This window comes from Geotrypetes seraphini, chromosome 1 (assembly GCF_902459505.1).
Source record: "Geotrypetes seraphini chromosome 1, aGeoSer1.1, whole genome shotgun sequence".
NCBI classification, from domain to species: domain Eukaryota; kingdom Metazoa; phylum Chordata; class Amphibia; order Gymnophiona; family Dermophiidae; genus Geotrypetes; species Geotrypetes seraphini.
Genome location: NC_047084.1, coordinates 48,621,950 through 48,639,144, shown reverse-complemented (window position 1 = coordinate 48,639,144; position 17,195 = coordinate 48,621,950). Strand labels below are relative to the sequence as shown.

At 42.2% G+C, this 17,195-nt stretch overlaps 1 protein-coding gene across 8 annotated transcripts in view; it reads left to right on the top strand.

Annotated features, from left to right (window-relative positions):
* The window catches only part of GPBP1 (GC-rich promoter binding protein 1), a 152,400-nt gene that overhangs the window by 104,270 nt on the left and 30,935 nt on the right, over window positions 1-17,195 (top strand). For all 8 annotated transcript variants that reach the window (XM_033930911.1, XM_033930941.1, XM_033930922.1 and 5 more), the window contains 2 exons: window positions 5,061-5,242; window positions 16,772-16,936. In XM_033930911.1, the coding sequence (XP_033786802.1) occupies window positions 5,061-5,242; window positions 16,772-16,936 (347 nt within the window). The remainder of the gene's footprint in view (window positions 1-5,060; window positions 5,243-16,771; window positions 16,937-17,195) is intronic.

Sequence of the window (17,195 nt, the reverse complement as noted above, 5' to 3'; positions counted from 1 at the left end):
TTATGTGGGCTTTGTTTCTCACGGAACGGGTATTTAGGTAGTATCCCTTGATGTTTTCGTAACTGTTTGCTGTAGGGATTTCAGAATATGTTAGTTTTTTTGTGTTTCTGTTGTAGATCTTGTTCCTGTGTGGTTTGTGGTGTTGCGGGTGGTGTTTAGAACTGTGATTTGATGAAGGTCTTGTTTTGTCTGGTTGTGTGGGAGTTGGAGAGGGTTGGAGGGCTTAGTTAGTTCGACTGGTCTGAGCCAGGAGATAGGAACCTCGAAGGAACCTCCAGCCAAAGCAGGTGGTTCGGTTTCAGACGCGGATCCATCCTTGCCGGCTTCTTTCCAGACAATGTTAGAGAAGCAGTTTATTCAGTTCCTTACTAACATGGGACCTAAACTGCTTCCTCTTATCTAGCCTGGGCATTCAGCAGACTCCCGCGAAGTCGAGCCGCTTCCTTTGCCCCAGTCTGAGCTTCCACACTCTTTGCAGGGAGCAGAGTCTCTGTGAGTGTCTGATCTGCCATCCAAGCACGAAAAGCAAGGAGCAAATTCTTTGTGAGTGCCTTGAAGAGAATCCTCACACTCTAAACAAGGAGCAGAGTCTTTGAGAGTGCATCGAGGTTCCTCCACCAAGCCTCTGGAGCTTCGATCTACAGCCTCTAGCCCTATTCATACATTAGCATCGGCTGCTTACGTCTCCGAGGCGAAATCTCCTCGATCCTCGAGATTTGGTTCCAGACACAGTTCTCACCACCATTCGAGGCCTTCATCGAGGCATCCTTCCAAGCATTGTTCTTCTTCTCAGGACAGACCCATCTTCCTCAAAGCCTCGATCTACTCCAACCTCGACCAGACCACCGACTCCTCATTCGAGGTCTCCGGTGCCAGACCTCGAGGATGTTACGGAGTCGATTGCCTCGTCCAAGTCACCAGGTTCCTTTAATGCCTTTTTCCATGCCGAAGCTTCTTCGACACAGGCTGCCTTGACGTCCTCAAGTCCTTCTCGAGGCAAAGCATTGGCAGATCAGCTATCTTACTCGTCTTTCCTGCGACAGATGGCTGTAGACTTGGATGTTCAATTGGATACTGGCTCCAAATATTCTAAGGAGTATCTAGAAGTCATGCATCTTCTCAACCTCCGGCAGAGTGTCTTAAGCTTCCACTTCATAAGCTTTTGAATCAGACTTTTGCTCGATGCATGGAGACACCTTTTTCCATACCAGCTGTTCCAGGAAAATTGGACTCTAGGTATAAAACTGCATCGCAAAGGGTTTGACAATTCACAGTTATCTCATCAATCCCCGCTTGTTGAATCCTCCTTGAAGAGATCCCATCCTTCCAAGGTCTATGCCACAGTTCCTCCTGGAAGGGAGGGGAAAACTATGGACCAATTTGGCGTCGCATCTACCAGAATGCTATGATGTTCTCTAAAGTCCTCAATTATAATTTTTATTTCATCACTTATTTTGAATTTCTTCTTTCTCTTCTACCAAAGTTTTTGGCTTATTTGGATAACCAAATGCATTTTGAGTTTAAAGAAGTCATTGCTTCTTTCTCTCAATTACGTCTGCATCTCCTCCAATCATCTTAGGTTTCCTTTGTGTTATCTGCCCGAGCAGCTGCTTGCTCTGTGGCTATGTGTCGTCTTGCCTGGCTTCGTACCATTGACATGGACCCTAACCTTCAAGACCGTTTAGCTAACATTCCTTGTCAGGGCAATGACCTCTTTGATGAATCCATCTAGGCAGCCACCAAGAAATTATCTGACCATGAAAAATCATTTGCTTCTATAGTCAGACCTAAACCAAAGCCAGCTCCTGCCAAGCCTGCACTCCCTGCTGTTATCTATCGAAGGCGTTTTGCTCCAAAGCCGGCTCCTTATACCTGCCCTCCTCTGCAAAAACAACAACCTCAGAAGCAACAGAAACACCAACCTTCTGCTGCACCTAAGGCTTCTCAGCCTTTTTGACTGTTTACAACAGAGCATAACCTCCACCGTTCTGTCTGTCTCTTTTTCCCCCTATAGGAGGTCATCTCCATCATTTTTATAACCGATGGACTATAATTACATCCGACCTCTGGGTGCTTACCATCATCAGGGAAGGATACTCTCTTCATTTCACTCAGGTTCCACCAGAGCTTCCTCCAAGAGAGTATTCTTCCAATCCATCCCAGACCGTCCTTCTTCTTCAGGAAGCTCAAGCTCTGCTTCGTCTCCATGCCATCGAACCAGAACAGGGGTTTTTTACTCCCGTTACTTCCTTGTTCCGAAGAAGACGGGCGATCTGCGACCCATTCTGGATCTCAGGGCTCTCAACAAATTTCTAGTCAAAGAAAAGTTTTGAATGTTGTCCCTGGCATCCCTTTATCCCCTTCTCAAGCAGAACGTCTGGATCTCAAGGAGGCCTACACTCATATCCCCATTCTAACAGCCTCCCGTCAATACCTCAGGTTTCAGGTGGGGAATCTGCACTATCAATACTACCTGGTTCCTACAAAGTTTGGGATTCGAAATCAACTTTCCCAAATCTCAACTTCAGCCCTCTCAGAATCTACAATTCATTGGAGCTGTTCTGGACACTGTCCAACTCAGAGCATTCCTTCCACAACAACTTCTGGAAGCTCTTCTTCAACTCTCTCACACAGTGTCTTCCCGCTCTTCCATCTCAGCGAGACACATGATGGTACTTCTGGGTCACATGGCCTCCACAGTACACGTGACTCCTTTTGCCAGACTTCACCTCAGAATTCCTCAGTGCACCCTGGTATCTCAGTGGACGCAAGTTTGCGACCCTTCTTCTTGACACATTTCAGTCAGTCCTTCTTTGAAGAAGTCTCTCCGTTGGTGGATGCTCTCTTACAATCTTTCCAGAGGCTTACTTTTTCAAACACCCCCTCATCAGAAGGTCCTCACGACAGACTCTTCGATCTACGCTTGGGGCGCTCATCTCAATGGTCTCCGTACTCAAGACCTCTGGAGCAGTACGGATCGTCAGTGTCATATCAATCAGTTGGAACTCAGAGCGATCCTCAAAGCTCTCCATGCTTTTCAACATCTGCATCACGACACAGTAGTCCTCGTTCGGACGGACAACCAAGTCGCCATGTCAACAAACAAGGAGGGACAAGGTCTGCCTCCTTTTGTCAAGAAGCTCTGGAAGTTTGGGACTGGGCAATCCACCACAACACCTTCCTCAAAGCTATCTACATTCAAGGGGCAAAGAATTGCTTGGCGGACAACTTGAGTTGTCTACTGCAACCTCACGAATGGACTCTCCATTCCTCACCTCTTCACCACATTTTTTCACAGTGGGGAACGCACTGTGCAGCTCCCCACAACTACAAACTGCCTCAGTTCTGCTCCAGGATATACTCTCCTCACCGCCTCGAGGCAGATGCTTTTCTTCTGGAATGGACAAATCTTTTCCTCTACGCATTTCTTCCATTCCCTCTCATTCTCAAGACTCTGGTCAAGTTGAAGAACGATCATGCCACCATGATTCTAATCGCTCCTCGGTGGCCGAGCCAACCCTGGTACTCCCTTCTACTTCAACTCAGCAGCAGGGAGCCATTCCTTCTACCAGTTTTTCCTTCTCTGCTTACACAGAGTCAAGGATCTCTGCTTCATCCCAACCTGCAGTCTCTACACCTGACAGCCTGGTACCTCTCAACATAACCCCTCTTCAGTTTTCTCAGTCTGTAAGAGATGTTTTAGAAGCTTCTAGAAAGCTTACAACTAGACAATGCTATCACCAAAAATGGACTAGATTTTCTACATGGTGTTTTTCTCATCGTAAGGAGCCTCAACATTCCTCCTTATCTTCTTTTTTGGACTATCTTTTGCACTTATCCAATTCTGGCCTCAAGTCTACATCTATACGAGTCCATCTCAGTACAATTACAGCTTTCCATCAGCCTATTGAAGGGAAACTTCTCTCTGCTCATCCGGTGGTTTCCAGATTCATGAAAGGACGTTTCAATGTCAAACCTCCTCTCAAACCGCCTCCCGTGGTTTGGGACTTTAATATTGTCCTTATTCATCTCATGAAGCCTTCATTTGAACCAATTGATAAGGCTCATCTGAAGTATCTCACTTGGAAAGTGATGTTTCTCATTGCCCTCACTTCTGCTTGACGAGTCAGTGAGCTGCAAGCTTTAGTTACTGACCCACCATTCACAGTGTTCCATTCTGACAAAGTTGTTCTTCATACTCATCCGAAATTCCTACCTAAAGTGGTTTCAGAATTTCATCTCAACCAATCCATCGTACTTCCAGTGTTTTTTCCAAAGCCTCATTCTCACCCTGGAGAATCAGCTCTTCATACTCTGGACTGTAAACGTGCTTTGGCCTTCTACTTGGAACACACCAAACCACACAACTGCTCCTTAACTTTTTGTTTTCTTCGATCCAAATAAGTTGAGCCATCCTATTTCTAAGCGTACCATTTCCAACTGGATGGCGGCTTGTATCTCTTTCTGCTATGCTCAGGCTGGATTACCCCTTCACAGTAAAGTCACAGCCCATAAAGTCAGAGCAATGGCAGCTTCCGTAACTTTCCTCAGATCTACACCTATTGAGGAAACTTGTAGAGCTGCTACTTGGTTCTCGGTTCATACCTTCACTTCTCACTATTGTCTGGATACTTTCTCCAGATGGGATGAACAGTTTGGCCAAACAGTATTACAAAATTTATTCTCCTAAATTGCCAACAGTCCCACCATCCCATTCTGGTTAGCTTGGAGGTCACCCATATGTGAGAATACGTGCCTGCTTGTCCTGAGATAAAGCACAGTTACTTACCGTTACAGGTGTTATCTAGGGACGGTAGGCAGCTATTCTCACAACCCACCCACCTCCCCTCGTTGCCTTCTCTGCTAGTTATCTGAACTGAGGAGATGTGCCTTCGAGTTTTTTCAAGCAAGTCTGCTTGTGAGGCGTCCGCATTCGGGCTCCGTCGATGATGTCGCCCATATGTGTCCCTGTCCCTGGATAACACCTGTTACGGTAAGTAACTGTGCTTTCTCTTCCACCAGAACTGCATCTTTCAATTTTGTATTTTTTTTTCCCCCAGAATATCCTCTGAATCCTAGATCTAGATCCTCACGAATGCTGGTCATTAAGAAAGGAATCAGAGATTTGACATTCTCTGGTTTCCATGTAGTGACAACTTCTCATTCTTTGCCAGTAAAAAGTGGGACCAGTCCATATGTTTACAAAGGTCTAGTGCCTAAGCCTGTTGTACCAACTATAAAGGCAAGTAGAAGTTAACGATATTCAAAGTTTCATTGTATGTGTGCATTGGAAGGGGGATAGTTTTATGTTTTGAATCTTAGAATATTTTCTCCTTTTCCTCTGAAGCCCTGGATAATCAACAGTTCCACACACATGGAGACTGGAAGAGAAGATAATTCTCAGGCCAGAACCAAGAAGAATTGTGATTGCCTAAGTTAGGTGTTTGCCTAAGTTATTGCCTAAGTTAGATTGCCTGAGTTAGGTGTTAAGTGTTCATTGCAACAATTCATGTGTCTGAATAATGTAGATGATTCGTAATGCTCCAAGAAAACACATAGGCAGGCAATCTGCAACATCCGCGATAGGCAAAAAAACAGTAGATTGATGAAAAGTGTCCAATTCAAAAATTTATTTACCACAACAGAATTAAGAATACATAACTAAAAGCTTGACATGGTCATGTTTTGCTTTTTCATGGGCTGTGTCAAGTGGTATAAAAACTGTAGATAAAGGAATGTTTGCAAAAATTATACAGCTACTCTTATGAATAATAGAGGCATTAAAATGATAAATCTTAGTTGTTGATTGGGATCCAAGATGACTGCTGTTACACAGTTCTTCAGTGGATGGCATGCTTGGAAATTTTATTTGGGCGTTTTCCTTTATAATTCTGAAATGCCTAATTGATGGAGGAGAGTTAAAATACCTTCACCTAACTCTGCTCCTGACTCAGTAGCAACATGGCAAAAATCCATTCTGCAGTACTCTACTGTTCATTGCTCCTCGTAGGGTGCTCCCGCTACAGAGGGTTTGGTAGAGAATGCTTCTCTGGGCAGTGAGGCTTTGCTGAGCCCCATTTTCCTTCTTTTCCCCTAGCTTTTTGACAAATGACTATCAGCAGCCAGCAATGACAGATATATCATCCCTTGCTGGAGGGGTAGCTAGTTGTATGGAAAAAGCTGAACAGAGAGAAAGATTGGCAACCATTAATTTGGAGTTTGGAAGATCTGCTGAGTTTGCTGGTGAGCCCAGCTCAACTAATGGTGCCTCCTCTGGCAAGACCATTGGTTATAATTTTGGAGGATGACTGGGCAGCAGTAGACTTTATGCACAAGCTCTGTGTATTATTTGAACAGTTTTTTTTTTTTTTTTTTTACAAACTTTAGTAAAATCATAGTTTGGCTGAGTTTGAGTCCAGTATGGCAAAACAGAATTGATGGCTTGGAACAAGAAGTTAAAAAAAAAAAAAAAAAGAGATGCAAGCATCACTAGTAGTGGATAAGATGGCAATACATTGTAAAATTGAAACTATTGAGAACAGAGCAAGATATAAATTTAAGAATGTTGAATCCATGGATTTATAATATGTTGCCAAAAGATGAGTTCTATAAATATCTGAAGGACACTTGGAAATTTCCAGAGACTACCATGCCTCCTTTAAACAGTTTATTATGTCTCAACTAATGATGCAAGAAGAGACAGAGAATTTCAACAATAAGAAACAACATTAGATTTTACTGAACTGTTGGAAGCATCTGGAGATTCACTGGAAGATCAATTTTAGTTGTTTCCTTTGTTTTATTGCCCAGAACAAATACTCAATTATGCATTTATATTTCCGCTATCAGATCTTGAAATTTCTTGGTATTAAAGTTTGTATACTTCCTGATCTTTGTAAAAAGACCAGGGAGTGAAGGAAGCAGTTTTTTACCATTAGGCAAGAAACCTTAGCCCTGCATTAAACTTCTATTCAGTGCAGATCATCAGGTATGGAAGCTGAATGTTCTACAGTTAGTGAATAGGGGATATGAAATGTTATGGTGTGAGCTTTAGCACTAGTTTTCCTAATTTATTTATTTAATGTTGTTTATGCTTGTTCTCTGATGATTTCTTATTCTTGGATCCCTCTAGTTGTTGTCCAAGATTTCCAGTTTCATTGTTGGGTATTTTGTATTTATATTTCCTTTTTACTTCGTTTTTGGAAAATTTCTTTGTTCTCTGATGATTTCTTATTCTTGGATCCCTCTAGTTGTTGTCTAAGATTTCCAGTTTCATTGTTGGGTATTTTGTATTTATATTTCCTTTTTACTTAGTTTTTGGAAAATTTCTTTGTCAAGATTGTGGTCATGTCTTTATATATAAAATAAAGATTTAAAATCTAAAAAATACTTAAAATCAGTGACTCAAGAGACATTGGTTTGAGGCATAAAATTATAATTTGACAATGCCATAACAGAAAAACATGCATAGTGGGAAGAGGCAGAGAAAAATGCCTGTATCTAGGTGTGGTATACAGACCCCCAAGACAACTGGAAGACATGGACGCAGAATTAATTGAAGATATAGAGAATATCACTCTACGAGGAAAGCTGTACTGCTAGGGGACTTCAATATGCCTGATGCAGACTGGAACTCATTTTCAGCGACAACCAGCGGTAGCAGGAGGCTCTTAACCTCCATAAAGGGAGCACGAAATGGTAACGGAGCCCACTAGGGCCCAGGCGATCCTCAACCTGGTACTCACCAACGGGAACAGCGTCTCAGAGGTCTCAGTAGGTGATACGTTAGCCTCCAGCGACCACAACATAGTATGGTTCAACCTTAGGAAAGGCTTCCCTAGATCAAACACGAAAACAAAGGTACTCAATTTCCGGGGCACAGACTTCGCACGCATGGGAGATTTTGTCCATCAGACACTGCAGGACCAAGCGGAGACCGATGATGTAGAAGCTAAGTGGTTAACACTGAAATCAACCATACATGAAGCAACTAGCCGCTTCATAAAATCAGTAAATAAACGACAAAGAAACAATAAACCCCAATGGTTCACCGCGGAGATCTCGCACCTCATTAAGGAGAAGAAAAAAGCGTTTCTCTCCTACAAGCGCACGGAGAAAAGAGAGGCAAAGGTAGAATATAGGACCAGGTCTACAGCGGTCAAAATGGCAGTTAGGGAGGCAAAACTTCGATTGGAAGAAATTCTGGCAAAAAACATTAAAAAGGGGGACAAATCCTTCTTCAGGTATATTAGTGACAGAAAAAGGAACACAGGCGGGATAGTACGCCTTAGAAGACTGGACGGAAGTTACATGGAAGCAGATTCCGATAAAGCTGAACTACTGAATGAATACCTCTCAGTCTTCACCTGTGAGGCACTGGGACACGGTCCTCAGTTGAAGGCAACACAAAGCACAGAAGACCTGTTTCAGAATTTTGAGTTCACACCAGGTGAAGTTTACAGTGAACTGGCAAGACTCAAGGTGAACAAAGCCATGGGACCAGACAATTTGCACCCAAGAGTGCTCAGAGAATTGAGCGATGTCCTGGCGAAACCGTTGGCTGAGCTATTCAATCTCTCCCTAAGTAAGGGGAAAGTTCCCCTGGACTGGAAATTAGCTAATGTCGTTCCTCTGCATAAAAAGGGTTGCAGGGCAGAGGCTGTGAATTATAGACCGGTGAGTCTCACATCAATAGTGTGCAAACTCATGGAAACACTAATTAAAAGCAAATTGGACACGATCTTGAATGAAGGGAATCTTCGGGATCCCAGTCAGCATGGATTCACCAAGGGTAGGTCCTGCCAATCCAATCTCATCAGCTTCTTTGACTGGGTAACAAGAAAGTTGGACTTGGGAGAGTCTTTGGACGTCATGTACCTGGACTTCAGTAAAGCTTTTGACAGTGTCCCACACTGCAGGCTGCTAAGCAAGATGGAATCGATGGGGTTAGGAGAGACACTAACTGCATGGGTCAATGATTGGCTGAGTGGCAGACTTCAGAGGGTGGTGGTTAATGATATCCTCTCTAAAACATCGGAGGTGACCAGTGGAGTGCCGCAGGGCTCGGTCCTGGGTCCACTCCTTTTCAACATATTCATAGGGGATCTGACTCAAGGGCTTCAAGGTAAAATAACACTATTCGCCAATGACACCAAACTATGTAATATAGTAAATGAATGCAGTTTACAGAATTATATGGCGCAGGACCTGCTTACATTGGAAAATTGGTCCTGGCAGGTAGGCTTCAATGCTAAGAAATGTAAGGTCATGCACCTCGGAAGCGGAAATCCATGCAGGACGTACTTCTTGAACGGAGAAACTTTAACTAGGACTTCAGCAGAACGAGATTTAGGAGTAATCATCAGTGCAGACATGAAAATTGCCAATCAAATGGAGAAGGCTTCATCTAAGGCAAGGCAGATATTGAGTTGTATCAATAGAAGTTTCATCAGCCGAAAGCCTGAAGTCATAATGCCGTTGTACAGGGCCATGGTGAGACCTCATCTGGAGTACTGTGTGCAATTCTGGAGGCCAAATTACAGTAAAGATGTGTGCAGAATTGAATCGGTTCAGCGGATGGCCACCAGGATGATCTTGGGGCTCAATGGTCTCTCGTACGAAGAGAGACTGAACAAATTGCAGCTCTACACTCTCGAGGAACGTAGGGAGAGGGGAGACATGATCGAAACATTTAAGTACCTCACGGGACGTGTCGAAGTGGAAGATGATATTTTCTTTCTCAAGGGACCCTCGGCCACAAGAGGGCACCCGCTCAAACTCAGGGGCAGAAAATTTCATGGCGACACCAGAAAGTATTTCTTCACAGAGAGAGTGGTTGATCATTGGAACAAGCTTTCAGTGCAGGTGATCGAGGCAGACAGCGTGCCAGACTTTAAGAATAAATGGGATATCCATGTGGGATCCGTACGAGGGTCAAGATAAAGAAATTGGGTCATTAGGGCATAGACAGGGGGTGGGTAAGCAGAGTGGGCAGACTTGATGGGCTGTAGCCCTTTTCTGCCGTCATCGTCTATGTTTCTATGTTACCCTTTGCTTTCTGTCCAATAACCAATTTTTTATCCATAGTTGAACATTCCTGTGACTCTCCTATCTCGCAACTCTCTAATTTTCTCAGGAGCCTCTCATGAGGATCTTTGTCAAAAGCTTTCTGGAAATCTAGATACATTACATCAACCAGTTCACCTTTATCCACATATTTATTCACACCTTCAAAGAAGTCAAGCAAATTTGTGAGAAAAACCATCCCTCGGCTGAACCCATGCTGACTCTGTCTCATTAAATCATATTTGTCTACATGTTTCACAATTTTATTTTTTATAATTGTTTCTACTATTTTGCCCGGCACTGAAGTTAGACTTACCGGTCTGTAATTTTATGCATCTCTCCTGGAACCCTTTTTAAAAATCGGCGTAACATTGGCCACCCTCCACTCTTCAGGTACTACAGACAATTTTAGTGACAGGTTACAGACCACTAACAGCAGGACAGCAGTTTCATGTTTGAGTTCTTTTACTACCCTGGGATATATACCTGGCGATTTATCACTTTTTAACTTGTCAATTTGGCTCAGCACATCTTCCAGATTCACCGAGATTTCTTTCAGTTCCTCCACATCATCACCCTTGAAAACCATTTCCGGTTCAGGTAGATCTCTTACATCTTCTTCCGTAAAGACTGAAGCAAAGAATTCATTCAGTCTTTCCGCTATGGCTTATCCTCCCTGAGTACCCCTTTCGCTCCTGATCATCCAACGGTCCCACAGATTCCCTCATAGGTTTTCTGTTGCTCTACTAGGCTCTATCATCATATTAGAGCCTCTTTTTCATGTGTTCAAGTTTAAGGTTCAAGTTTACCGTAATTTTATATTGATATACCACCATCAGTCTAAGCAGTGTCAGTCTAAGCAGTGTACATACAAAGTTAAACAAAATAAGTTTAAAACAAAATTAGTAATGAGGTGGACAAATACAAGCGATAAACATAGACTTGTACAGGAATGAGGGGATACTAGTTACATTAGTTTCTTATTAAAAAAAAAGAGGGAGACACAGGAGGGGGGAGAATGGGCTGTGTCTTGGAATGTTGATGTTCAGATTTATGTAGTGAAGGCATCTTTAATGAAAACAAAAAACAATCCAACTGGTCTGCAGTCTATATTGCCTAGAATTTACACCCTTTTATACATTAAATACATTATGTTTTATTTACAGTTTATTTTAGTTGCAGTTTTACTCAATGCCTTTCAAATTAGGGTATGTAACGAAGCTCCATTCAATTCCTCTTTACTTCAGTTTTAGTTGTCCAGCCACTGACAACCATCAAGGTGCATTTTCACATCATCCTTCCACACTCACTTTTTCCTTGGATTAGCACACTATTATCACTATATTCCATTCATGAAGAACCTTGAACATTAATATTCACATATATACAAATTATTTATTAGCATATCACTTTATTTATAGTTTATGTCCACTTTTTTTCCACCAAAACTACAAAGAATCAAATGGTGATATATTAACAAAATAAACAAATATTAAAGACCATTTACAAAAAATAAAAAATGGACACCGATTCTAAATTTACTCATTATCATAACAATGTAATGAATTTAAATTGATTATAAATGTTTTAAATACTTTTAAACTGTGGGGACAAGCCTCAGACTTAGGAGTACATCTTCCCATACTGGGACTTCTTCAAGAGAAGAATGAGTTGTTCTCTTGGTTTATACCCCACCTCCCTACCAACTTATTTAATTTATTAATTAAATAATTTTTTAATAACTGACTTTATTTCCACTATTCAATAATTTAGTTAGATAAAAATTTATTATTTAGTTTAAAAAGCTTCATTCATTAATTATAGTAATGTCAGCATGTATAAACTCTCACTTTTTTTTGGTATGGGGTACACATATATTCTAAAGAATCAGCATGCCATTTTTTTGAAACCCAAAGCCAACCTGTACTAAATATTCTCAATTCATCTAATTATTCTCCTTCAAAATTATCTCATTCAGAATTAATCTTTCATTTTGTTTCATTTATTTTATTTAAGATGTCATTTCCTTTGCTTAAAGTTCTTAAACTGCTTAAAGTGTGTAGAAAAAAGTGCTCATGTAGATACTATAAATACTTCATTGTATCATTTCTTCATCTGAAGTAGACTTAAAGTTCATAGTTCATTTCAAGACATTCAGTTCATTTCAACTTGTAGCAATTCAATTCAGTTCAGTTCATTTCAACTAATATTTCATGTACTCTGGATTACTTAGCTCAAATTGCTCATTGCAAAACCAGCGCTGTTGCTTGTGACCAATATCCAACAAGGCCTTTGTTTCGTACTACAGACCTATATCACCCGCTGCATCAGGGAAGTGGAGTTCTATAGGATTGGGCGACACATTGACGAAATGGGTTGGGAACTGGCTTGGAGGTAGGCTTCAGAGGGTAGTGGTGAACGGCACTTCCTCCAAAATGACGGAGGTAATCAGTGGAGTGCCGCAGGGCTCGGTCCTGGGCCCGATCCTATTCAACATCTTTATAAGAGACTTGGCAGAAGGGCTGCGAGGTAAAATAACATTATTCGCCGATGACGCCAAACTAAGCAATGTAGTGGGCAAAAGCACAACAGACATAAATTCAATGTCCGACAACATGATGCACGACCTACTCCTACTGGAGCGCTGGTCTAGGTCCTGGCAACTCAGCTTCAATGCCAAAAAATGCAAAGTCATGCACCTGGGCAGCCAAAATCCATGCAAGACTTACATCCTTTAATGGCGAGATCCTAACAAGAACTGAAGCAGAACGAGACTTAGGGGTGATCGTCAGTGAGAACATGAAGACTGCCAATCAAGTGGAGCAAGCTTCATCCAAGGAAAGGCAAATCATAGGTTGCATACGCAGGAGATTCGTCAGCCGTAAGCCTGAAGTCATTATGTCATTGTATAGATCCATGATGAGGCCCCACCTGGAATACTGTGTGCAATTCTGGAGGCCGCATTACCGTAAGGATGTGCTGAGACTGGAGTCGGTCCAGAGAATGGCCACCCGGATGGTCTCGGGACTGAAGGATCTCCCGTACGAGGAATGGCTGGATAAGTTACAGCTGTACTCACTCTAGGAACGCAGAGAGAGGGGTGACATGATCGAGAAATTCAAGTATCTCACGGGCCGCATCGAGGTGGAAGAAGATATCATCTTCTTTTTCAAGGGTCCCGCAGCAACAAGGGGGCATCTGTGGAAAATCAGGGGCGGGAAACTGCACGGGGACACCAGGAAATTCTTTTTCACTGAAAGGGTGGTTGATCGCTGGAATAGTCTTCCACTTCAGGTTATTGAGGCCAGCAGCGTGCCTGATTTTAAGGCCAAATGGGATAGACACGTGGGATCTATTCACAGAGAAAGGTAGGGGAGGATCATTGGGGTGGGCAGACTAGATGGGCCGTGGCCCATATCTGCCGTCTATTTCTATGTTTCTATGTGGCTTGAGCAACGCTTGTTCTAATCTCCACACACCACAGTTTACTTTTATTTTGTTCACTTGTCCATCTCATTCATGTTTATTATTTATTAATTACAGTATTCATTATTAATTATTTATATGTTTTAGCCCCTTGGTTATTTTCATCTTTTATTCATTAGGACCCCTGATGAAGGTGTGTTAACCGAAACACGGACTGTGTTGGGTCCCCTGGTTTGTTAAAAGGTGTTGATACTAACTGCAACATAAATTTGTTTTAATAAACTTAGCCTGTCAACAATAGAGGTGAGCCATGAGGATGTCCTCCAACAGATAGATAGATTGAAAAGCTACAAATCACCAGGCCCGGACGGTATCCACCCTAGGGTACTAAAAGAACTAAGAAATGAGATAGCGGGAATACTCCAACGAGTTTGCAACCTATCCTTAAAAACTGGAGAGATCCCGGAGGACTGGAAGATAGCAAATGTTACACCTATCTTTAAAAAGAGGTCAAGAGGAGACCCGGGAAACTATAGGCCGGTCAGTTTGACATCGGTTGCGGGCAAGATGGTAGAAGCACTGATAAAGGACAGCATCTGTGAGCACATCGAAAAAAATGGGCTGATGAAAGCGAGCCAACATGGCTTCTGCAAGGGAAGATCGTGCCAAACAAACTTACTGCACTTCTTTGAGGGGGTAAACAGTCAGTTGGACAAAGGGGAACCCGTAGACATCATTTACCTTGACTTTAAAAAGGCCTTTGACAAGGTACCCCATGAGCGGCTACTTAGGAAGCTGTGGAACCATGGGGTGGAAGGGGACGTGCACAGATGGGTCAAATATTGGTTGGCAGGCAGAAGGCAGAGGGTTGGAGTGAAGGGTCATTACTCGAGCTGGAGGAAGGTCACGAGCGGGGTTCCACAGGGGTCTGTACTCGGACCGCTGCTGTTCAATGTATTTATCAATGACCTGGAAACGGGGACGAAGAGTGAAGTTATCAAATTTGTGGATGACACTAAACTCTGTAGAAGGGTTAGAAATGCGGAAGAGTGTGAGGACCTACAAAGGGACCTAAGCAAACTGGAGGAGTGGGCGAATAAATGGCAGATGGACTTCAATGTGGGGAAATGCAAGGCCATGCATTTAGGGAGAAAAAACCCGATGTTCAGCTACCAAATGGGGGGATTAGTGTTAGAGAGAAGTAGCCTTGAAAGAGATTTGGGTGTACTGGTGGACACAACAACGAAGTCAACAGCACAATGCGCAGCAGCCGCAAAGAAGGCAAACAGAATGTTGGGTATTATTAAGAAGGGTATCACGACCAGACCGAGAGAAGTCATACTGCCGTTGTATCGGGCAATGGTGTGCCCGCATCTGGAATACTGTGTTCAGTATTGGTCACCGTACCTTAAGAAGGATATGGCAATACTTGAGAGGGTCCAGAGGAGAGCGACACGAATGATTAAGGGCATGGAAAACCTTTCATACACTGAAAGATTGGAGAGACTGGGGCTCTTCTCCCTGGAAAAGCGGAGACTCGGAGGAGACATGATAGAGACCTACAAGATCATGAAGGGCTTAGAGAGAGTAGAGAGGGACAGATTCTTCAAACTTTCAGAACATAAAAGAACAAGAGGGCATTCGGAAAAGTTGGAAGGAGACAGATTCAGAACGAATGCTAGGAAGTTTTTCTTTACCCAGCGTGTGGTGGACACCTGGAATGCGCTTCCAGAAGACGTAATAGGACAGAGTACAGTACTGGAGTTCAAGAAAGGATTGGACAATTTCCTGCTGGAAAAAGGGATAGAGGGGTATAGATAGAGGGCTACTGCACAGGTCCTGGACCTGTCGGGCCGCCGCATGAGCGGACTGCTGGGCACGATGGACCTCGGGTCTGACCCAGTAGAGGCACTGCTTATGTTCTCATGCATCTTGTACTCTTGTCTGCAGTTTTTCTTTGTTTGTTGTGAAGGCATCTTTAAACAGAAATGTCTTAAGGTTGGATTTGAATTTTGCTAAGCATTCTTCTTTTCTAAGGTAATGAGGTAGGACATTCCATAATATTGGTGCAGTAACCGAGAAGATAGTTTTCCACGTGGTTTCATAAACTATATAACGAATCAAGGGGACTGAAAGAAGATTTTGTTGGGCTGAACGAAGTGATCTTGAGGAGTGATATGGTAATAGCAATCAATTGATGTATGTTCAGATCTTGCTTTAAAAATAAGAAGAAGGATTTTGCATGTTATCCAATGAATTATGGAAAGATAGTGGGCGTCTTGAAATAATGGCATGACATGATCATACATTTTTTCTTGTAGATGATTTTAATGGCAGTATTCTGGATTATTTGGAGTCTTATCTCTTTATTAGTGATCCCTTGATATAGGGAATTGTAATAGTCTAGATGAGATATCACTAAAGAGTGAATAAGAATATTCTGTGATTGATTGAGGTTCAAGAAAAGTGGCGATAGAACGGATTTTTTTTAATTTGGAAAAACATTTCTTAATGACCGAACTTATTTGTTGGTGATATGAAAGTTTGTCGTCTAGAATAACTCCAAGAAGTTTAATGGTAGTATTCATTTCGAATGGTGTTGATTTTATACAGACTGGGATCACTAAGGTTTCGTAGTTGTTGCTAGGAAAGAGAAATGCCTTAGTTTTGGCAATAGTAGTAAGTGAAAGCATATTTTCCATAAGCCATTGGCTTGTTCTTTCTAATTTTGGGGAGATGCCTTTCTCAGTGCATTCTTCAGAAGTATTACTCTGGTGCCAAAGTACCATACCACGGGACCCCACAGCAATGTCTTCCAATCTCATTGGGCTCCTGTGGTTCTGGAGGACCCATAGTACCTATTTCCATGCAGTTTTCAGTTGTGAAAGTTCTGTCTCTTGAAGATGATACTTTAGTATAATCATGATACATTGTAAATGCCTTTTGATTGATGGAGTGATGTACATTAGATTAGAAGTACTAGGTTACTGTTGGGAAGCTTACCACAACTAATGTCAAACTGGAGCCTGTTTTCTTACCAAGTTGTGACATCTATTGTTCACAAATATTACATCATTTCCATCTCTAACTCTTGTCATGTGGTGGTACAAAGTTGTCAATAATTTGTGGTAGCAGAGAAATTCAAAACTAAAGTTATGAAGTTGAATTCATTCACATTAAAATTTGAGAGAAAATAAAATGAAGAAAAATATACATTTGATGAAAGGCGTAACTTTTTTCAGTATTTTTACACAATCTTTTCTTTTCTTTCCCCTCTTAGTGTAATCGTTCAAATTCTTTGTCTCCTGTTGACAAACTTAGTCAGCCTCGTTTAACGAAACTGACACGAGTGCGCACAGATAAGAAGAATGAATTCTTGAAGGCATTGAAACAAGACAGAGTGGAAGAGGAACTTGAAGATGGAAATCAGGCTGAGCAAGAAAAGGTAGTAATGACGACAGTAACATTTTTGGTTTGTTTTTAGGTGAATTTTCTCTTCAGACCTGCATCAGACTTGCTGTACTTGATAAGGCAGGATATGATGTCTCCACTTCTCTACAGATAAGCAGAAATTGCTGTAATAGAAAAGTGACCTTTTTGTGCTCTTCCTTTCTCTCTTCCCACCCTACCATGCAAACTATTTGCTTGGCCATTTAAATTCTATGACAATTCCTATACTGCTTTGTGTCTACAGTAAGAATTAC